Source organism: Oncorhynchus mykiss, chromosome 8 (genome assembly GCF_057628025.1).
Source record: "Oncorhynchus mykiss isolate SJ-2025 chromosome 8, ASM5762802v1, whole genome shotgun sequence".
In the NCBI taxonomy this organism is placed as follows: Eukaryota; Metazoa; Chordata; class Actinopteri; order Salmoniformes; family Salmonidae; genus Oncorhynchus; species Oncorhynchus mykiss.
Genome location: NC_143029.1, coordinates 37,723,314 through 37,746,961, shown reverse-complemented (window position 1 = coordinate 37,746,961; position 23,648 = coordinate 37,723,314). Strand labels below are relative to the sequence as shown.

Genomic DNA, 23,648 nt, shown 5'->3' with positions numbered 1-23,648 from the left:
CAAACTTTTTTAACAAATCAAAAACTGAAAATTGGGCGTGCAAAATTATTCAGCTCCTTTACTTTCAGTGCAGCAAACTCTCTCCAGAAGTTCAGTGAGGATCTCTGAATGATCCAATGTTGACCTAAATGACTAATGATGATAAATACAATCCACCTGTGTGTAATCAAGTCTCCGTATAAATGCACCTGCACTGTGATAGTCTCAGAGGTCCGTTAAAAGCGCAGAGAGCATCATGAAGAACAAGGAACACACCAGGCAGGTCCGAGATACTGTTGTGAAGAAGTTTAAAGCCGGATTTGGATACAAAAAGATTTCCCAAGCTTTAAACATCCCAAGGAGCACTGTGCAAGCGATAATATTGAAATGGAAGGAGTATCAGACCACTGCAAATCTACCAAGACCTGGCCGTCCCTCTAAACTTTCAGCTCATACAAGGAGAAGACTGATCAGAGATGCAGCCAAGAGGCCCATGATCACTCTGGATGAACTGCAGAGATCTACAGCTGAGGTGGGAGACTCTGTCCATAGGACAACAATCAAGTCGTATATTGCACAAATCTGGCCTTTATGGAAGAGTGGCAAGAAGAGAGCCATTTCTTAAAGATATCCATAAAAAGTGTCGTTTAAAGTTTGCCACACGCCACCTGGGAGACACACCAAACATGTGGAAGAAGGTGCTCTGGTCAGATGAAACCAAAATTGAACTTTTTGGCAACAATGCAAAACGTTATGTTTGGCGTAAAAGCAACACAGCTGAACACACCACCCCCACTGTCAAACATGGTGGTGGCAGCATCATGGTTTGGGCCTGCTTTTCTTCAGCAGGGACAGGGAAGATGGTTAAAATTGATGGGAAGATGGATGGAGCCAAATACAGGACTATTCTGGAAGAAAACCTGATGGAGTCTGCAAAAGACCTGAGACTGGGACGGAGATTTGTCTTCCAACAAGACAATGATCCAAAACATAAAGCAAAATCTACAATGGAATGGTTCAAAAATAAACATATCCAGGTGTTAGAATGGCCAAGTCAAAGTCCAGACCTGAATCCAATCGAGAATCTGTGGAAAGAACTGAAAACTGCTGTTCACAAATGCTCTCCATCCAACCTCACTGAGCTCGAGCTGTTTTGCAAGGAGGAATGGGAAAAAATTTCAGTCTCTCGATGTGCAAAACTGATAGAGACATACCCCAAGCGACTTACAGCTGTAATCGCAGCAAAAGGTGGCGCTACAAAGTATTAACTTAAGGGGGCTGAATAATTTTGCACGCCCAATTTTTGAGTTTTTGATTTGTTTAAAAAGTTTGAAATATCCAATAAATGTCGTTCCACTTCATGATTGTGTCCCACTTGTTGTTGATTCTTCACAAAAAAATACAGTTTTATATCTTTATGTTTGAAGCCTGAAATGTGGCAAAAGGTTGCAAAGTTCAAGGGGGCCGAATACTTTCGCAAGGCACTGTATATCAAGCATGTATCCTCTTTTGTTTGCAATTTAGAAATGTGTTATTTAATTACAGAACAATTTAGCATTTTTTTGCATCATGGTTACAATGTAGTTCCAAGGTCAAAAACAGATTGTCTGCTTTAAACTTATTTACCTCTCTCCTCTCCCACAGAGGGTGTCTTTTCTACGGCCCACCAGGGACAGGGAAGACCCTTGTAGCGCGGGCTTTGGCCAACGAGTGTAGTCAAGGAGACAAAAAGGTGTCTTTCTTCATGAGGAAGGGAGCCGACTGCCTCAGCAAGTGGGTCGGCGAATCTGAACGACAGCTACGCCTACTTTTTGACCAGGTGAGCATGATTAGGGCTGTTACAGTGACCATATTACTGCAACACCGGCGGTCATGAGTCATAACCGCAGTCAAATAACACGTGATCGTTTAGTCACGGTAACTAGGCTTCTCCAGCCTCGGATGCTGCTGATGGTCATTAGTAGCCTACCAAACTTGCTTAACTGTCTGGTACTCAGCACTTTATTGTCCCTCTAATCACTCTGACATCAATGCAAATAGTTTAGAATATAAAATCAAACACTTCATGAGAGCCCAGGAGCTCATGGTGCGCAACATTTCTATAGGCTACGCAACTGCTTGAGAAAACAAGCGTGTTGATGGCCTCTATTAAAAATAGGAGGATCCCATCAGCTTTCTATTAGGCTTGCTATATTTATTTATCAACTTTCCTAATATTAAGCACATTGCTTTGCTTTACAACAGGAGTATAGCCTACATGGCTGGCATGAAAATGAACCATGGGAAAAGCATTCACCATTCGCTATTTAAGTTCATAGATGACATGTATTTTTTTCCCATGCTCCTGTTCTGGGACAGGTGCATGATAATGGTCCATTCTAAATCAAAACTAATTTCACACACATTATTTGAAGAGCTCCCGGGTGGCACAAGTGGTCTAAGGCACTGCATCTCAGTGCTAGAGGTGTCACTACAGACCCTGGTTTGATTCCAGACTGTATCACAACTGGCTGTGATTGGGAGTCCCATAGGGTGGTGCACAATTGGCCCAGTGTCATCTGTGGTAGGCCGTCATTGTAAATAATTATTTGTTCTTAGCTGACTTGCCTAGTTAAATAAAAATGAGTTAATTTAATGTTGTCTTTACAAATACTAAGAATATCCTGATGTGTGACAATATTAGCCTATCACTTGTGTATGATGTATTATCATTTGTGGATGATGTCCAGCTTGTGCAGTAAGGCAAGAAACAGCTTGCCTTTTTTTGCGACTTTTTCAAATCATAGTAGCCTTGCCCATAGGCCTGTATGTTTTGTTACGATTTGTGAATTAAAGTGGCCAAATAGGCTCTACACCGTTTAAATTGAGTTAAATTCGGGGAAGATCATTTTCACCATAAAGATGCATCTTTATTATAAAAAGTGTTTTCCTGCTAATTGATTGTATTTAAAACATTTGCGCTTATAGCCTATTGCCGTATGTGCAGTGCTGCGCTTATGTGAAGAAATAGCTAGTTGATCAATATTTTAAGCTAAATGTTCTGATCTGTTGCGTCAGCCTCATTGCTTTTAAAATGTTTTTTGATGCGTGTATTAATTTGGGATCTATTGCATCTCACAACTGTCCCAGACTATGTTTGGAATATTTATTTCTTGCACAGAAGGACAAGTATAATATAATTGGTCAACCTTTGTACTATGGGGGATAGCAGATTAAAACAGGCCAGTGCTTTTCCTGTTCATTAGGCCTACTCATCTTTTTGGCTGACGAAAAGTAAATGTGGACAGTTCTAATATCTTCCATATGCGCCTCGGAATTCGATAAGAGGGGCGTGCGCATTTGCGTCCCCGATGTCTCTTCACTTGTAGCCTTAGCTGAGATGCCTGTGAGAAGACCTGATCACATGACGCGCATTGGTTAATAAGAATTGAGATAGCTGAGAGTGCCCTGTGAGTGAGATGTTTTTTTGGAGCATGGCAGCTGAGAGAAGGGAATTATTATATTCAGCCCAAGGCCAAAATGGCCACTTCTTTTTTTAGGGGGCATTATGGCCACACAAGGGGGATGCCGCCAGGAAATTCGAGGCCTGGTGAGAATATTATCAAGTGCTCGTCAAATTGTGAATGAGAGAGTGATGGTGTGCGGCCTGCACAAGAAACGTGTCAGAGCTCATGCCTTTCGTGCAACTTTCTTCAAATCCTCAATAGTCGTATCATGCAGCCTTAGAATGTATAAAAAATCTAAACATATACAGTGCCTTGCGAAAGTATTCGGCCCCCTTGAACTTTGCGACCTTTTGCCACATTTCAGGCTTCAAATTTTTTGTGAAGAATCAACAACAAGTGGGACACAATCATGAAGTGGAACGACATTTATTGGCTATTTCAAACTTTTTTAACAAATCAAAGACTGAAAAATTGGGCGTGCAAAATTATTCAGCCCCCTTAAGTTAATACTTTGTAGCGCCACCTTTTGCTGCGATTACAGCTGTAAGTCGCTTGGGGTATGTCTATCAGTTTTGCACATCGAGAGACTGAAAATTTTTCCCATTCCTCCTTGCAAAACAGCTCGAGCTCAGTGAGGTTGGATGGAGAGCATTTGTGAACAGCAGTTTTCAGTTCTTTCCACAGATTCTCGATTGGATTCAGGTCTGGACTTTGACTTGGCCATTCTAACACCTGGATATGTTTATTTTTGAACCATTCCATTGTAGATTTTGCTTTATGTTTTGGATCATTGTCTTGTTGGAAGACAAATCTCCGTCCCAGTCTCAGGTCTTTTGCAGACTCCATCAGGTTCTTCTTCCATTCTTCCAGAATGGTCCTGCATTTGGCTCCATCCGTCTTCCCATCAATTTTAACCATCTTCCCTGTCCCTGCTGAAGAAAAGCAGGCCCAAACCATGATGCTGCCACCACCATGTTTGACAGTGGGGATGGTGTGTTCAGCTGTGTTGCTTTTACGCCAAACATAACGTTTTGCATTGTTGCCAAAAAGTTCAATTTTGGTTTCATCTGACCAGAGCACCTTCTTCCACATGTTTGGTGTGTCTCCCAGGTGGCTTGTGGCAAACTTTAACCAACACTTTTTATCGATATCTTTAAGAAATGGCTTTCTTCTTGCCACTCTTCCATAAAGGCCAGATTTGTGCAATATACGACTGATTGTTGTCCTATGGACAGAGTCTCCTACCTCAGCTGTAGATCTCTGCAGTTCATCCAGAGTGATCATGGGCCTCTTGGCTGCATCTCTGATCAGTCTTCTCCTTGTATGAGCTGAAAGTTTAGAGGGACGGCCAGGTCTTGGTAGATTTGCAGTGGTCTGATACTCCTTCCATTTCAATATTATCGCTTGCACAGTGCTCCTTGGGATGTTTAAAGCTTGGGAAATCTTTTTGTATCCAAATCCAGCTTTAAACTTCTTCACAACAGTATCTCGGACCTGCCTGGTGTGTTCCTTGTTCTTCATGATGCTCTCTGCGCTTTTAACGGACCTCTGAGACTATCACAGTGCAGGTGCATTTATACGGAGACTTGATTACACACAGGTGGATTGTATTTATCATCATTAGTCATTTAGGTCAACATTGGATCATTCAGAGATCCTCACTGAACTTCTGGAGAGAGTTTGCTGCACTGAAAGTAAAGGGGCTGAATAATTTTGCACGCCCAATATTTCAGTTTTTGATTTGTTAAAAAAGTTTGAAATATCCAATAAATGTCGTTCCACTTCATGATTGTGTCCCACTTGTTGTTGATTCTTCACAAAAAAATGCAGTTTTATATCTTTACGTTTGAAGCCTGAAATGTGGCAAAAGGTCGCAAAGTTCAAGGGGGCCGAATACTTTCGCAAGGCACTGTAGCCCAACATTTGTATTACAACTGAAGTTGCTAAATTAAGCATTTTCCGCTCAACACAGAATAGCCGCATGTGTGCGCACTTTCTTGGAAATCGTTTGGAGAAAATATGTAATTTTATTCAGCCATGCTCAATTGTATTCTTCATACTATAAGATGACACTAAATAATGCCATGGAATTTGAAGCAAATCTTGTCTGCTAAATGAACTAGTGTAGCCCACAGCCATATGGCATAGCCATATCAGGGCCTAACATAAGGACAACTCAGAGTATGCTATCCTTGAACACAAGCATTTTGCCACACCTGCAATAACATCTGCCAAATATGTGTATGTGACAGATAAAAATGTGATTTGATGTGTTCTTCTGAAATAGGCAAAATTTTCTTCATATCATGTTTCTTTAGACCTGTCTAACAGGCTGACTACACCGCTCGTGTCGCGTGCGTAAGCATTGCAAAATAAATGTAGAAATCTATATTATTCAATTATTGCAGAAGTCAGTTCTATTTGTGACGCAGATCGCGGTGCAAGTTCTGCCTCTCCCATCTCCTCATTGGTTTATAGAAGCAGGTACCATCAGGCCGTTAATGGCCTGGTACTCAGGGCTCTAGTGTCCTTCTCACCACTCTGGCGTCAATGCAAATGCAATCGAATATCACAAAACACTCACCTCATTGATCAATTTGAAGAAAAGTTCAACAGGAAAACATGGTTGTTGTGCATGTTTTTTGAAAGCCTAACACACCGAAATGGACAGCGTTTTCTAGGGTGGTGATTAATTCAATATGTTCATACGCATATTAGAGCTTACGCATAGGCCTATATATGAGCCCAAACCAGATGAAAAGGAATGTGCCCTTATACAGTGCATTTGGAAAGTATTCAGACCCCTTTCCCACATTTTGTTAGGTTACAGCCTTTTTCAAAAATGTATTAAATAGATTTTTTTCCTGAAATCTACACACAATACCTAATAATGGCAAAGCAAAAACTGTTTTTTTTTAGCAGCAAAAATGACATTTACATAATTATTCAGACCCATTACTCAGTACTTTGTTGAAGCATCTTTGGCAGTGATTACAGCCTCGAGTCTTCTACCCTAAAAGCTTGTCACACCTGTATTAGGGGGGTTTCTCCCATTCTTCTCTGCATATCCACTCAAGCTCTGTCAGGTTGGATGGGGAGCGTCGCTGAACAGCTATTTTCAGGTCTCTCCAGAGATGTTCGATTGATTGGTGGAGTGCTGCAGAGATGGTTGTCCTTCTGGAAGGTTCTCCCATCTCCACAGTGGAACTCTGAAGCTCTGTCAGTGACCATCGGGTTCTTGATCACCTCCCTGAACAAGGCCCTTTTCCCCCGATTGCTCAGTTTGGCCGTGCGGCCAGCTTTAGGACGAGTCTTGGTGGCCACTGTGTTCTTGGGGACCTTCAATGCTGCAGACATTTGTTGGTACTCTTTCCAAGATCTGTGCCTCGACACAATCCTGTCACGGAGCTCTATGGACAATTCCTTTGACCTCATGGCATGGTTTTTGCTCTGACATGCACTGTGTGCCTTTCCAAATCATGTCCAATCAATTGAATTTACCACAGGTGGACTCCAATCAAGTTGTAGAAACATCAAGGATGATCAATCGAAACAGGATGCACCTGAGCTCATAGCAAAGGGTCTGAATGCCTTAAGGTATTTCTGTTATTTATTTGTAATACATTTTTAAATGTATATCTAACGTATTGGACCTTTTTCAAATGATAACTTTTGCGCTCAACATAGCCACTTCAGATGCGCCACTCACTCCGGAATGGAAAAAATATACTTTCTATTTTATTCAACTAAGTTCAATTATTTTCTTCTTACTATAACATCATGTAATATACAATAATGTCACGGGACTTATGAGCCCATCTCGTCTGCTAAATGAACAAGCCTAAGGCATGGCGCATAGCCAGATATCATATAGTAGGCCAACCCGTATTCTGTTCTTCCAAAATACTTTTTCTTCATATCATGTTTCTTTAGAACTGCCTAAAATCAATAATGGATTAATTGTGATGGTACACATTTAAATTGATTTTTGGGGCTTTTTAAATTGTAGATGTTCCAAAGACGCGCATGCGTAGAGGCCTGGAGATGCTAAATGTTTTTGTTGACTGTCAATTACTGTGAGACCGGCAGTCTTTTGCATGACAATAACTGCCTGACAAAATGTCATGACTGCCACAGCCCTAGACATGAGCCAAGGCTTATCAGTTGGACAGTGTCAGGTAGGGAATTATTTATTAAATACCTTATCTATTTATATTGTGCTTATATTGTGCTTACTTGGTCCAGTTGCCATCCAGAATACTCTGTTCAGGCTAGCTTATGCTCCTCTAGCCCAGACTTATGTTGTGTGTGTTCTGCTCTCTTCCAGGCGTACCTGATGAGGCCCTCCATAATCTTCTTTGATGAAATAGACGGGCTGGCCCCAGTGCGTTCCAGCAGACAGGACCAGATACACAGGTACTATATGAAGCAGGAGTAGTTGTTAGACATCTCCATTTAATGATCTGACAATCAGTAATGAATGTGAGTGATCTTTTTTTAGTAATGGTTTTGACCATACTCTCTCCCTATCCCTCTCTCCTTCCCTTCTTAAGCTCCATAGTGTCCACTCTGCTGGCGTTGATGGATGGTCTGGACAGCCGAGGGGAAATCGTGGTGATCGGTGCTACCAATAGGCTGGACTCCATAGACCCTGCTCTACGGAGACCTGGACGCTTTGACAGGGAGTTCCTCTTCAACCTGCCTGACAGGAAGGTGAGGAAGTAGCAATCATGCATAGGATTATGGCACGATGAATACACTATGAAATACATTGTTGGTACTTGTTTTATACTGTAATCCCAATCATTTGTCCTTGGCTGTCATAGTATACTGAACAAAAATATAAACGCAACACAACAATTTCAAAGATTTTACTGAGTTACAGTTCATGGAAGGCAATCAGTCAATTTAAACACATTTGGTACGCCATCATTTATGGATTTCACATGACTGGGCAGTGGCGCAGCCATGGGTGGGCCAGGGGCGCAGCCATAGGCCCACACACTGGGGAGCCAGGTCCAGTCAATCAGAATGAGTTTTTCCCTACAAAAGGACTTTATTACAGACAGAAATAGTCCTCAGACAGTCCCGCAGGTGAAGAAGCCAGATATGTAGGTCCTGGGCTGTCGTGGTTACACGTGGTTGTGAGGCCAGTTGGACATACTGCCAAATTCTCTAAAATGATGGAGGTGGCTTATGGTAGAGAAATTGACATGTAATTCTCTGGCAACAGCTCTGGTGGACATTCCTGCAGTCAGCATGCTAATTGCACACTCTCAAAACTTGAGACTTCTGTGGCATTGTGTTGGGTGATAAAACTGCACATTTTAGTGGCCTTTTACTTCCCCCCAGCACAAGGTGCACCTGTGTAATGATCATGCTGTTTAATCAGCTTCTTGGTATGGCACACCTGTCAGGTGGATGGATTATCTTGGCAAATAAGAAATGCTCACTAACAAGGATGTAAACAAATTTGTGCACAAAATTGGAGCGAAATAAGCTTTTTGTGTATATGAAACATTTCTGGGATTTTTTAAAAATCTTGGCTCATGAAACATGGGACCAACACTTTACATGTTGTTTATATTTTTGCTCAGTATATGTATATGAGTTTTATCCTTTAAGTGTGTGTTCCAACCGCTCCTGTGTGTCTGGGTGAGCGTGTACAACACACTTTAGTCCCAGCCTAGTGGTTTGTCTGCATGTGTCTGTCAAAGCCCAGTTGTGTGTGTTTGTCAGTCCCAGCCCAGCTACTTGTGTAGTCCAACCCCAGTGGTGTGTGTGTGTGACTGACTGTGTGCGAGTCCCAGCCTAGTGGTGCATAGCAATCCCCTCTACCCGTTGAGCTGTCTAATTGGTTGACTCCTGTCGTTTGTCCTCACAGTGAGATTCTGAATAATCAAAGCCCAGTCTGTATGCTTCTGTCAGCAGAGACACACCAAATACAGAGACACTCAGCTGGCAGAGCTCAGCAGAGAGAGACCTTGCTGATCAGAAACCCACTGTGGTGTGAGCAGGGTCGATAGTGAATTTTTTTTATTTTTATAAACATGTTTTTCTTTTTCTCTCCATCCCTATATTTCTCTCGCTCTTTGTCTGTCGGTGTTGTCTGTCTCTCTCTTTCTTTGTATTATTCTCTAGGCCCGAAGACAAATCCTTGAGATCCACACGCGGGACTGGAATCCTAGACTGGCTGAACAGTTTGTAAATGAGCTGGCTGAGAAATGTGTCGGTAGGAGACAAACTCACATTTATTAACGTTTACAACATTTTATGTCTAGTCTACTTCTTTTTTCGGTTTATTCATTTAACCCCTCCACTCCCCTGTTCCAGGTTACTGTGGCGCAGACATCAAAGCACTTTGCACAGAGGCGGCCCTGGTGGCACTGCGGCGTTGCTACCCCCAGATCTACGGCAGCAGTGTTAAGCTGCAGCTGGACGTCAGGTAACCATGCAGAGGAGAAGGAAACTGAAAGAATAAAAACAACAACATTGTAATAGACTGGAATCAATTGTCTTGTCTGTATGGGGTGAATTCTGACTTCCATTTAAGTTACAATTCATGCAGTCTCTCCCATTGACTTCAAAGCATGACTAAGTGAAAATTTGATTTCATTTGAGGTTAGAATTCGCCCTGAAATGTGTTTAATCTGTGGACACTAAATGTCCCTTTTCAATCAAGTATTGATCAATCTTATCTGTGTCTAACAGTACCATCGTGCTGGAGCCTGGGGACTTCAGCCACGCTCTGCGGACCATCGTCCCAGCTTCCCAGAGAGCCCAGGCTCCTCCAGGCCGAGCCCTGGCCCCCAACATACGCCCCCTACTAGCCAACACACTGGCCACGGTGCTGGAGGTCCTGCTCCGAGTCTTCCCCCATGCAGAAACACGGCACGGGGAGAGTAGAGGAGGTAATCTGTTTATCTTTCTCCTTTTGCCTCTCTCTCTCTTTCCTGGTAGCTAGGGCCGCAATTAGGTATTTTTTTTCCTAGGATTTATTCAAACAGCAAAGGGTATGCAACAATGGGTAGGCAAAGCAGGTTTTTGAAAAGTTTCGTTCAAAGTCTTGGTAGAAACTTTGCTATACGCGTTTCAGTCATCATGCACTGTTTGAATGAACAATTTCTAAAGCCTTTTACGAAAACCTTCCCAGTTAAATGTTGACTGTGAAGTAGGCCTACTTGGCAGAACATCATGATTTTTATCATCGCGGGGCATTTGTTTAGCAAACTCTGCCATCACATGTTGCCTACACTGTACATTGTATAGTAAAATCACTGCTAGCCAAACACAACAGCCTCTTGCTAGGTGTGTAATTGAATTAAAGGGCAACTGCACCTTCTATCTTTTTAATTTATTCTTCCCAGACCTCAAAAGTGGGCTCCTGATGTGGTTGAAGCATTGTTGTGGACTTAGAACATCCCATTTGTGTAGTTTTACTACAAGAAAAGTGTGATTTTGAGTGTGAACTTACTGTTTGTAATCGCTAACAATAACACCCTTTTTGAGATTGCGACAAGGTTGTATTTTGTATTTTTTTCCCCCTCCAAACAATTAATGGAAATATGATATTGTCAAGTTAAAATGTACTTACTTATGTATGGTGGGTTGGTCATTATTGGCTATAGCAGGGTTCCCCAATAGGCATCCCATGGGCATTTTTTTTACATTTTCAGAGCAAAATGAATAAATATACTGGCCCAACACCCATTGTATCCATCTGTCTCTCTCTGTGTGTCTCTCTCACTTTGTCTTTTCTCTCTCTCTCTCTCTCATTATTATTATTTATTTTTGAAATTGTTTTCATTGTTTGACATATGACTGCACAATCACCAGGAAATCAGCTCTGTGTGATTGTTAATTTTGGATCTGTTCCCAAGGAATTCCATGCATAAACAGAGGCATATGTGATCACATCCCAATGTAGGCTAATCAAGGCTTGAAATGATTTGGTTTTCGTCAAATACTATATCTGTTTGGGATTCTTGCCGTCTATTTGCAGTTTACAAATGATTTCAAACTATGTTCTCCCCGACCATTCGCTCAAGACAAAATCGTCACACAGGTGTATGTAATTGGGGACCCCTGGGCTATATGCATCTTGCTCAGCCCGCAAATTTAAATGACATTTAGATTATGCGTGCATCAACCGCTTTCCCGGGCCAGTAATCTTTTCATTCGGGCCAGTATCTTTCAGTTGTCACTGGCCTGGCAAATTTACCTGAATGTCATGCACTGCAAGGGCATGCTAATTTAAGATGGCTAGTCATTATTAACCTGGTTCTGTATGGAATGCAGGTATATTATGAGAGATCAGGTCAGGTCATTATTAGTGTGTAGTGGCAAAACACGGGTGCCATCAACTGAAAAAGTTGGCAGCACCAGTGGAAAAAGTTAGTCTAGAACCCTGTTAAAGACATTTAGGGAGGAAGGTGTAGTGCTATCTCCCTAATAAACCATGATGTCTCTATTAACCTCTCTGAGGTAGGTGGGACACTTGCGTCCCACATGGCCAATAGCCAGGGAAAATGCAGAATGCCAAATTCAAATACATTTCTATAAAAATCTAACTTTCATTAAATTACACATGCAAGATAGCAAATTAAAGCTACACTCGTTTTGAATCCAGCCAGCATGTCAGATTTCAAAAATACTTTTTGGCGAAAGCATAAGATGCTATTATCTGATGATAGCACAACAGTAAACAATGAGTAGCATATTTAAACTCTGCAGGCGCGACACAAAACGCAGAAATAAAATATAAATCATGCCTTACCTTTGACGAACTTCTTTTGTTGGCACTCCTATATGTCCCATAAACATCACAAATGGTCCTTTTTGTTTGATTAATTCCGTCAATATATATCCCAAATGTCAATTTATTTGTCGTGTTTGATCCAGAAAAACACCGCTTCTAACTTACAAAATATCTCAAAAGTTACCTGTAGACTTTGCCAAAACATTTCAAACTACTTTTGTAATACAACTTTAGGTATTTCAAAACTTATATAATCGATCAAATTGTGTTCAATACAGGAGCAAAACAAACTGACGCTACTTTTCTGGTTATGCGCCTCTATCAAAAGGTACACATGAAGTGACGTTCGTTCTGAGCTACGGTACTTATTCATTACACAAAGGAAAAACCTCAACCATTTTCTACTAACTGGTGACATCCAGTGGAAGTGGTAGGAACTGCAGGAAAGTCGATTAGAATTCTGGATTCCCCATGAAAACATATTGAAAAGACAGTGACTTAAAAAAAAAAAAATCTGAATGGTTAATCCTTGGGGTCTCACCTGCTAAATAAGTTCTGTTATACTCACCGACATGATTCTAACAGTTTTAGAAACTTCAGTGTTTTCTATCCAGTACTAATAATAATATGCATATATTAGGATCTGGGACAGAGTAGGAGGCAGTTCAGTTTGGGCACGCTATTTATCCAAAAGTGAAAATGCTGCCCCCTACCCCAAACAGTCTAATAACACCAGAGCTTTCTCTAGCCTTTATTCTTGCTGGAGCAAGTTCTGCTCAAAGGCCTGTTAATTTGGCCATGCCTAGGCCTATATGCATTTTGATCTATTACCTACATATTTTTGTTCATCTCAACATCATTTTATTTCACACACACACAATTTGTCTGACTGACAAGTATTTCCTCCTGTCCTTCCTTCCTTCCTCCCTGCTAGATGTTGACAATCACCTGCTAGAGGAGGTCAGTGAAGAGGAGACTGATGGAGCAGCTCCCTCCATCTACAACCTCCAGCCGGGATCCCCAAAGACACACACACACCCCTCTATGGCACACACACCCGTCCTACACTTCACCATGTGAGTCTGACTACAGAACACGCAGCTAGCCTCTACCCCGTGTTTTAATGCCACCTTATGGCAACAAGTAGAATGACAGTCAAACCACAATTCAGTCCTGTCATCAAATTTTTATACTTTTTTATTTAACCTTTATTTAACTAGGTAAGTCAGTTAAGAACAACTTCTTATTTACATTGACGACCTACCGGGGAACAGTGGGTTAACTGCCTTGTTCAGGGGCAGAACGACAGATTTTTACCTTTACCTTTTTACCTCAGCTCGGGGATTCGATCCAGCATCTTTTCGGTTACTGTCCAAACACTCTAACCACTAGGCTACCTGACGCCCCCAATACAGGCCAGGGTGGATTTAATGTTCTCTATTTTATTCACATCGATCTAAGAAGCACTTTATCTGATATAGACGGCTAATATGGTCAAAGATGATTAGTGTTTCACGGTATACTGGAACTTGTGTACCTTTTTCAATATTAGAACATGAAAAATGATTCACTACTAGAATCTTTGTTACTTTCGGTACTTCTGTCATGTCTCATGTTGTATACTGATTGAGAGGATCAAGTCTATCAACGTCGCTGGTGTCCTCTTTATAGCACGAGCTCACCGTGCATGCCTATTGCCTTCTCTACTTACTCATTGCTAGAGCCAGCTATAGACCAGGGATGGGTGTCCAGCCCCCCTTTTGAAGGCCCTCAGATTTTAAAATAAATATATTAGGAACTGTCGGTCTCAATTTACTGTTGTGTGTTAGAATAGTACAATACACAAGGTTACATTTTGAAATGTGGTTGTTGAACAGCAGTTTCTTTTGTCAGTCACTGATGTTCACTCAATTAGCCCATGTCAGCAAAAGGAAATTAGATTGGTAAATTAGTCTTGCGTTCAGCTATCTAAACTTGTAGTTATCATGGTCGAATTACCCGCCGGGGGCCCTCTTTAATTTTGTTAGTCAGTCCAACTCGGATATCGTATTAAAAACTGCAAACATTTCTCCCCTCCCTATTGAAAATTGTGTAGAATTGCAGGAAATTAGCTGTAAAACAGTACATTTTTCTCCACCACAGGCTAAATATATGGAATTGCAGAAAACTTGTTTTAAAACTGCTACAGTTTGCTTTACGTCCCATGCAAACATTTGTAGAATTGCACAAAATGAACTCTTAACTGGGTATGCAGACCTACGAGCAACTGAGGCCCCTCATGATCAGTTCAGATTTCTTGTGGCCCCCACCCCCATCAAAGTTACCCATCCCTGCTCTAGACTGTCCTGGCTACATCATGTTAGCTTCCCATTCATGCTGCACTGAAGTTGACACACTTGAATAATGCAACACGGCATGTAGAAACTATTACTGTTCCTACTATAGGCTAGAACACCTAACAATGGAAGAAGACACCAGTAGCTTCCAGCTTTGTAGGCTAACTTTCGTTGCTAGCTTACAGCTGACGCTAACAACAATATACTACCCTAGTACTTTGATAATGTGCAATATGTTGTTGATCAGTACAATTAAATAAGTCCCAAATTGAAGGGAAACAGTGTCACCTGTAACCCCATGAAATCAGCCAAAACAAGCTCAATAACACAATGCTTTCACCTGTATTGTCTAGGCTACATCTTGATTAACCCAGTTTATCAATAGAGATTTACCATTATGTAGTTAGATAGCTTTTTTACCAAAGTCAACATGATTGTATTATTGATTAATTAATGCGTATACATTACTGTCTTTGGAAAATGTCGTCATCAAACATTTCAAATGTAATGATGTTGAACTCAAGATGCCTAACGATTAAACCGAGCAGTAGCAGAGTTTCTATCCCGTGATGCCAAATTTGTGGGTTTGCTTCCCACGAGGGACCAGTACAAAAAAATGAGGAAACATGTAGTTGTGACTTTGTCTAATACAAAACAAAGTTTTGCTGTGTTACTGGTATCATATTAAAAAGTATATATATGGAGATGATAGTCCTTTAACAGTTGTATCAAAACTCAAATAACTGGAGACTGATAACCTAATTGGTGACGTAAGAACACATTTAAAAGAGAAGCTGATTCTCCTTCTCTTTTCCTCCTTCCAGATCAGCCCTTCACCAGCCCACGTCGTACCGGCCTCGCCTGCTGCTGGCGGGTCCCCCCGGTTCGGGACAGAGTTCTCACCTGGCCCCTGCTGTGTTACACCACCTGGACAAGCTGTCTGTCCACCTCCTAGACTTGCCCACACTCTACTCTGTCAGCGCCAAGACACCCGAGGAGTCCTGCGCTCAGGTAACATGCATGCATGCATGTTACACACCCCTACCACACATACAGTGCCTTGCGAAAGTATTCGGCCCCCTTGAACTTTGCAACCTTTTGCCACATTTCAGGCTTCAAACATAAAGATATAAAACTGTATTTTTTTGTGAAGAATCAACAACAAGTGGGACACAATCATGAAGTGGAACGACATTTATTGGATATTTCAAACTTTTTTAACAAATCAAAAAATGAAAAATTGGGCGTGCAAAATTATTCAGCCCCTTTACTTTCAGTGCAGCAAACTCTCTCCAGAAGTTCAGTGAGGATCTCTGAATGATCCAATGTTGACCTAAATGACTAATGATGATAAATACAATCCACCTGTGTGTAATCAAGTCTCCGTATAAATGCACCTGCACTGTGATAGTCTCAGAGGTCCGTTAAAAGCGCAGAGAGCATCATGAAGAACAAGGAACACACCAGGCAGGTCCGAGATACTGTTGTGAAGAAGTTTAAAGCCGGATTTGGATACAAAAATATTTCCCAAGCTTTAAACATTTTATGTTTGAAGCCTGAAATGTGGCAAAAGGTTGCAAAGTTCAAGGGGGCCGAATACTTTCGCAAGGCACTGTATATCATTGCATCTGTTTTAGGCCAGAATATACTCATCGCAAATGTATGATGTCTGGCTGTGTGTGTTCCAGGTGTTCTGTGAGGCGTGTCGGAGCGTGCCCAGTGTGGTGTTCATGCCCCACATCTGTGATTGGTGGGATTCGGTCAGCGACACGGTGAAGAACACCTTCTTCTCTCTACTCCAGGACGTCCCCTCTTTCACCCCCCTCCTCATCCTCGCCACCACAGAGACGTGCTACACACAGCTACCACAGGAGGTAGGCTAAACACACAAGTCCTTCATCATATTTCCTCTCACTCCACCCTGTCCTTCTGTCTCTCTCCCTACGTCTGTCAATCCCTTCTCCCACTATGCAGAGTGCCATCTGAGTTAGTCCACTCATCGGGGATTAGAATGGGAATAAAGAAAGAACCAAATGAGAGAGGGAAGTGGTCTTCTAGCTCAGTGGTTCCCAAACCTTTTCACTCTTGGGGGGGGGGGGGGGGGGGCGGCACCAGTGCTGTTTAAAGCTTATTTGTCTTATTTGTGTTCATGTGACTCAAACATTACAACAAAATAGTTGACACGTTATAAATCGCTCTCTAAGGTCTGCAGTGACTGACATGACAAGGAGAACTCCTGATGCACTACCCAAGTAGAATGCACAAGGTCCGCTCTCCCCCCGTATCTGTGTGCTGCTCGCTTCCCCCCCCTTCCTGTATCTGTGTGCTGCTCGCTTCCCCCCCCTTCCTGTATCTGTGTGCGGCTCGCTCCCCCCTTCCTGTATCTGTGTGCTGCTCGCTTCCCCCCCCTTCCTGTATCTGTGTGCTGCTCGCTTCCCCCCCCTTCCTGTATCTGTGTGCGGCTCGCTCCCCCCTTCCTGTATCTGTGTGCGGCTCGCTCCCCCCTTCCTGTATCTGTGTGCGGCTCGCTCCCCCCTTCCTGTATCTGTGTGCGGCTCGCTCCCCCCTTCCTGTATCTGTGTGCGGCTCGCTCCCCCCTTCCTGTATCTGTGTGCGGCTCGCTCCCCCCTTCCTGTATCTGTGTGCGGCTCGCTCCCCCCTTCCTGTATCTGTGTGCGGCTCGCTCCCCCCTTCCTGTATCTGTGTGCGGCTCGCTCCCCCCTTCCTGTATCTGTGTGCGGCTCGCTCCCCCCTTCCTGTATCTGTGTGCGGCTCGCTCCCCCCTTCCTGTATCTGTGTGCGGCTCGCTCCCCCCTTCCTGTATCTGTGTGCGGCTCGCTCCCCCCTTCCTGTATCTGTGTGCGGCTCGCTCCCCCCTTCCTGTATCTGTGTGCGGCTCGCTCCCCCCCCCCCCCTCCTGTATCTGTGTGCGGCTCGCTTCCCCCCCCCTCCTGTATCTGTGTGCGGCTCGCTTCCCCCCCCCCCCCCCCCCCCCCCCCCCCCCTCCTGTATCTGTGTGCGGCTCGCTTTCCCCCCCTCCTGTATCTGTGTGCGGCTCGCTTTCCCCCCCTTCCTGTATCTGTGTGCGGCTCGCTTCCCCCCCCTCCTGTATCTGTGCGGCTCGCTCCCCCCCTCCTGTATCTGTGTGCGGCTCGCTCCCCCCCCCCCCCCTGTATCTGTGTGCGGCTCGCTTCCCCCCCCCCCCCCCTGTATCTGTGTGCGGCTCGCTCCCCCCTTCCTGTATCTGTGTGCAGAGCTGTGTGCCCCCCCGTATCTGTGTGCGTCCTCTCGCCCTTCCTCTCGCTCGCCCGCTCTCTCAATTCGAAGGGCTTTGTTGACGTGAAAACATGTGTACATTGAATTGGACAACAAACAAAATTGTATTAATAAATAAGACATTGCAAATTTTATATTATTGGCTGTGTACAATGTAAGAATGTGCAAATAGTTAACGTAGGAAAGAGAAAATAAATAAACAGATATAGGTTGTATTTACAATGATGTTTGTGCTCCACTGGTTGCCCTTCTCTTGTGGCAACAGGTCACACATTTCTACTGGGGTATTTCACCTAATAAAAATGGGAGTATATCAAGTTTGGCTTTGTTTTCAAATTAAATAACTCTCTCTGCTCATACAGTTGGCAGGAGGTTAGGAAGTGCATCTTGGTTTCCACCTAATTTGGTGGAAATTAGGTGTCTTGCTCAGTGTCTCTCCCCTGTCTGTCTCTTTCTCTCTCGCTCTGTCTGTCGGTGTCACTCTTTCCTGTCACTCTCTCCTGTCTCTCACTCTCTCTCTTGCTCTTTGTCTGTCTATCGGTCTACATCGGGGGTGTTCTGGCACTGGGTTTAGATGGTCATAGTGTGTTGTGGTGTTCTGGCACACAAAGGTGACAGCTGTCCTCTCAGCAACACTCCTTGACATGGGGTGTCATCCCTACACAGCCAACAGACCACCACCACTCTTACAGTACCAGCATGGGAGAGAAGGAATAGAGAGGGATGGGCAGGGAAAGAACAACTGATGGCGAGAGAGTGACAGAAAGAGAGGGGGAAGGCAGGTGGTCCCAGCTGCTAGTCTCCCCAGCACATAATAATAATAATAATAATAATAATAATAATAATAATAATAATAATAATAATAATAATAATAATAATAATAATTTATTACATTTCCTTAGCGATTTTCATCATCTTGTAAGAATATTTTGAAGAAATTCACAACGCAAAAGACTAGCGTTCTAATGGTCAATAGGGAATTGTCAATGGAAATAGTTGGTTCAGTTGTTTTAGAATCTGTGGAATATCAGTCCTGAACTCAGAGCTACGTGTGCCATGTTTTCAATGGTCTGTACATTGAGTCTGGAGCAGGATACTTGTGATTTGGCCATTGGCCCAGTTATACTGCAAGGACTTCTGATTTGTCTACTCCAGGCTAGGGTGGGGGGGGTTATAAGTGGCATCCTGTTTCTTTGTTCTGTGGAGAAAAACTGAGGACAGGGAAGATGGAACATCTGCTTCCCAGCATAACATCTGATTTGTCCTTCTCAAATAAATCAAATTTTTCCCCCCCTTGAATTGCTTTTGGGTTTTGTGTTATTGAAGAATAACAATCTCATAGTGCTTCGAATGCAAAAAATAAACAAGCAATACATCACGAGTAGACTACCTACAGTTAGGCCAACCAATAGAGACCAAGTCTTTGAGTGCATGCGTCATCCATGTCCTCACATCTGGGCTGGAGCTAGGATGGGTGAGCTGGAGGTAGAGTGGTGGTACTTGAAGTAATGGAGGTGGGGCGTGGTTGGTGGCTGGTAAGCGGTCTCGGAGGCTGAACACAGTGCTTTCAAGCCGAGCAAGAGGTGGGTAGATGTGGTGGTAGAAGTATGGAGGTTGGGGGTTAGCGGTGCCTGTAGGTTTTTTTTGTGTCCGATCCGAGTGACTCATAGCTGGGCTTCAGAGGCAGCGCGAGTCCCAGTGTGTGTGTGCTCTGGTGGTCTGCCAGCGTTGTCACACCTCTGTAGAATCATCCCTGTCGCTCGCTCTCTCTCTCGCATATCCCCCACCCGTGGAGCTGGCAGAAGCATGCGGTGGTGGTGATGGCAGGAGTGTGTTTCAAAACGCATCAACAGCAGGCACAACCTCTTCACTTAATCCATGCTATTCTATTCTCAAGAGATTGTAAAGCCAACACAAGTATGGGGGTGAGACCATTGATTAGTTAATCTCCGATCAATAAACCAATCAATGAGCACTAGCTGCTTTTGAAGTACAGCATGTATATGTCTCTGTCGTAAAGTCCTGCGAGACACCATAGATCTCCGCTGTCATTGAAAACAATGGCAACAGACAGTGACGCGCTATGTTTTAGTTTCTTTGTTTGAGTCCTTTAAAGTGTGAAATGAAGAGTCCATTTTGGGTTCTTAGAAAACAATGAATGCCCTCTCCAATCATGTCGCCTGGAGAGGGCGTGAAGGTAATTGCTCTCTTTGTACTAATGTTTTAGCTGACGCAGAGGCCATATTCGAGCTGTAATTCAATGGAGCAATTGAGCACGCCACACACAATCAGCAATACCGAATCATCTCTCTATTGTCCCTTTCCCTTTTCAATATTTGTTTATGGATCCATTCATATGAGTCTCATTAAGTGGCAGCCCTCTCATTTGTTCTATAGAGAAAATGAGGAGCTGGAGTGAAGGAGCAAGAAGAGGGAAGGAGAGAATTAAGCAGGGAGAGGGCTGGGGAAGCAAAGAAAATTAGGGAGACATAAATACCTTTTGTAATTTAGCAGACCAGAGGATTGGTTATTCTTCCAGAGCAGTAGAGGCTCTGCTTGGCTTTACTGCTCTGCTCTACTGATCCTCAGCCAGAGAGCCTTCTTCTCCCTCCCTCTCCTCTGTTCATCCCTCTCTCACTCCACCCATCCCTCCATACCCCACAGCCTTGACCATGCAGGAGTAAAATCATTAGCTGGTGTGTGCTGTGCTCTGTCTCCCTTTCTCCCTGCCTACCATGCTCCCTTTCTCCTTCCCTCGTTTTCTCCTTTCCTTGTCAAGGAATCTCTGGGCCAAGAAAGACCGGAGAACAGAGGGGAACGGAGAAAACAAACAAACTTGTCAAAGAACGAGGATCAATGTGTGGAACTGAGGAAGGCATGGTAGGAAGTGAACAGCAGGCTGTGGAATAGAAGCGGTGTGAGCCCGCCCTCAATGTATTCTGCACAGTGATTGGAAGTCTAGGGTTGTGTACTATACAGTCGTTTAACTATGCCTGCCAGATGAGTAACCTTTCCTGAGACCTGAAGACTTCTATTAGCTCCCAATATTAACATCTAGGCTTTAGCTCAGTTGGCTAACGTGGTCTCTAGTCCTGTCACTGACTGGGGTTCAGTACCAGGTCGGTAACTTGAGCTGACTCGGCTGTGACCTTTGAATGACCCCCCCCTGAAGTGTCATGACTTTTTGGCCCAACCGGTTGTTTGTCTTATTGAGTCAGTATATTCAAAATCACTTTGAATGCTAGTACAAACTCCCCGACAGGACCAAAAGTATGTGGAAAACTGCTTGTCAAACATCTCATTCCTAAATCATGAGCATTAATATGGAGTTCCCCCCCACCTTTGCTATGATAACAGCCTCCACTCTTCTGGGAAGGCTTTCCACTAGATGTTGGAACATTGCTGCTGGGACTTGTTTCCATTTAGCCACAAGCGCATTAGTGCGGTCGGGCACTGATGATGGGCAATTAGGCCTGGCTCACAGTCCGCGTTCCAATTCACCCTAAAGGTGTTTGATGGGGTTGAGGTCAGAGTTCTGTACAGGCCAGTCAAGTTCTTCCACATCAATCTCGACAAACCATTTCTGTATGAACCTCGCTTTGTGCATGGGGCATTGTCATGCTGAAACGGGGAAGGGCCTTTCCCAAACGGTTGCCACAAAGTTGGAAGCACAGAATCGTATTGTATACTGTTGCATTAAGATTTCCCTTCACTACAGCTAAGGGACCTAGCCGGAACCATAAAAAATAGCCCCATACATTATTCCACCTCCACCAAACTTTACAGTTGGCACTATGCACTCGGGTAGGCAGTGTTCTCCTGGCATCCGCCAAACCCAGATTCGTCCGTCGGACTGCCAGATGGTGAAGCGAGAATTTATCACTCCACAGAATGCATTTCCACTGCTCCGGAGTCCGATGGCGGCGACACTCTAGTTGACGCTTGGTATTGCGCATGTGGATCTTAGGCTTGACTGCTCAGCCATGGAAACCCATTTCATGAAGCTCCCTGCGAACAGTTGTTGTGCTGACGTTGCTTCCAGAGGCAGTTTGGAACTCAGTAGTGAGTGTTGCAACCGAGGACAGACAACTTTTTTTGCTTCGTCACGCACCAGTCCCATTCTGTGAGCTTGTGTGGCCTACCACTTCACAACTGAGCCGTTGTTGCTCCTAGACGTTTTCACTTCAAAATAGCAGCACTTATAGTTGACCAGGGCAGAAATTTGAAGAACTGACTTATTTGGAAAACTCCCCAGGTTCGCTTGTCATTATTCCCAAGCCACACACTAGTCTACTGCAACACTCTTTCCCCTGCCCCATCGGTGCCACAAGAGAGATGATGATGTGCAGGTTCGCAGAAATGTTTATTTTATTCGATTTAGTGATTTGTCAAGGACGCATAGAAATTCAAAAGTGTGGAGTTTTTAGGAGAGATTATTTGTTTGCAATATGTGATCTATAGGCTAAGAGCGCTTCATAAGCTGTTTATTGATTGGGGGGATTGAATGGTGTGAGAAGACAACATATTTGGGTACAAAAGACAACATGGGGTACGAAGTCTTTTCTAGCTCTTAAAGGGGCCGACCTTGGATGTACAATTTACAATTACAGCATTATTTATTCTGCACTTATTCTATTGATATTTATTCTGTTACCAATCAAATGTACATGTTTAATAGTATCTTCTGATTACAATTATTATGTCTCATATTTTAAATAAATGCAATTTATTAGTTTCCAAAAGGTAAGTAGGTATCTAGCTGTCCGATAAAACATCCTAATTGAATGGGTTGTCCTGCACTTTTTAAAAACCTGCATGTTGGAAAAGGATAGTGGTTCCTTTCTAAACATAGCAATGTGAATGCAACCAGGACTTGGTCTACAATATAGTTGAAGTGAAGTGGCAAAAGAGGACTGAGATTGGTTATTTTAAAGAGGACTATGTGAAAACACCATTAGTCGCACGCACTGGTGCTCCCCAAATTCAATTCCAGGTATCACAGCAAAATATTTTGTAGCATATGTGATCAAATTGGTCACACTTTAGAGCCCTGCACACTGCTATTCATAGAACATGCTCTCATATTAAATTCACGACAACGTGGGCGAACCTTTGTTTAATAGGTTGAAAGCATTGCCCTACTAACTTAATTCAACACCTGTCTGCTGCTACCTCTGAAAATTACAACAAAACTGTCATCAATATTACATTTGCTTAGCTCTTCAAAAAATCAATATTACTTAAGTAAAGTCTAGGCAAATCCAAGAAAATTATTCTGATTCCATATGCCAGACACATCCATTGGCTATCGCGTAAATGAGCCGGTTCTGTTGTTTTTGTTGATATGGTTCTTATTGTCTCTCCCAGGTGAAGTTGATGTTCCAGACGACGTACGGGGAGGTGGTCAGTCTGTCTTCACCTGGAGAGGAGGACAGACGAAGGTTCTTCATGGACCTGCTACTGGTACAGGCTGCTCGAGCGCCATCCCACAGGAGACACAAAGGTACAATGAATTCATACAAGCATGCACACAGGATATCACACACGCACATACACACACGTGTAATACTGTATCACATTCCAACCAAGTTTTTACAATGTTGTCCTGACACCGTTCTCAGTGGGGTGCTGAGAGAAAAGTCATTTTCATCTTAGATTTATCTCGCCTTTCTGTTCTCTCTCCTAACCTAAAGTAGCAGGCAAAAAAGAAACTCCTGAGTGGCATTCCTTTTTGGTCCTGACGATGAACAAATAAAACTGTCACGGGAGGTTCTCTTCTCTGCACTGTTGAACCAATCCAGTAAATGTGGAATGGTTAAGATGGAGTGTCGCCCTGTTAACGTCTTAAAGTGG

General features: G+C 43.4%; 1 protein-coding gene across 6 annotated transcripts in view; it reads left to right on the top strand.

Moving 5' to 3' along the window:
* The window catches only part of LOC110529879 (ATPase family AAA domain containing 2B), a 122,997-nt gene that overhangs the window by 22,616 nt on the left and 76,733 nt on the right, over positions 1-23,648 (top strand). For all 6 annotated transcript variants that reach the window (XR_005052871.2, XR_005052870.2, XM_036985427.2 and 3 more), the window contains exons 11-20: positions 1,624-1,798; positions 7,753-7,841; positions 7,979-8,138; positions 9,567-9,657; positions 9,759-9,870; positions 10,137-10,336; positions 13,118-13,259; positions 15,344-15,530; positions 16,208-16,393; positions 23,163-23,298. Coding sequence is in view for 4 of the 6 variants with exons in the window: in XM_036985427.2 (XP_036841322.2) it covers positions 1,624-1,798; positions 7,753-7,841; positions 7,979-8,138; positions 9,567-9,657; positions 9,759-9,870; positions 10,137-10,336; positions 13,118-13,259; positions 15,344-15,530; positions 16,208-16,393; positions 23,163-23,298 (1,478 nt within the window). In the remaining 2 variants the exon portion in view is untranslated. The remainder of the gene's footprint in view (positions 1-1,623; positions 1,799-7,752; positions 7,842-7,978; positions 8,139-9,566; positions 9,658-9,758; positions 9,871-10,136; positions 10,337-13,117; positions 13,260-15,343; positions 15,531-16,207; positions 16,394-23,162; positions 23,299-23,648) is intronic.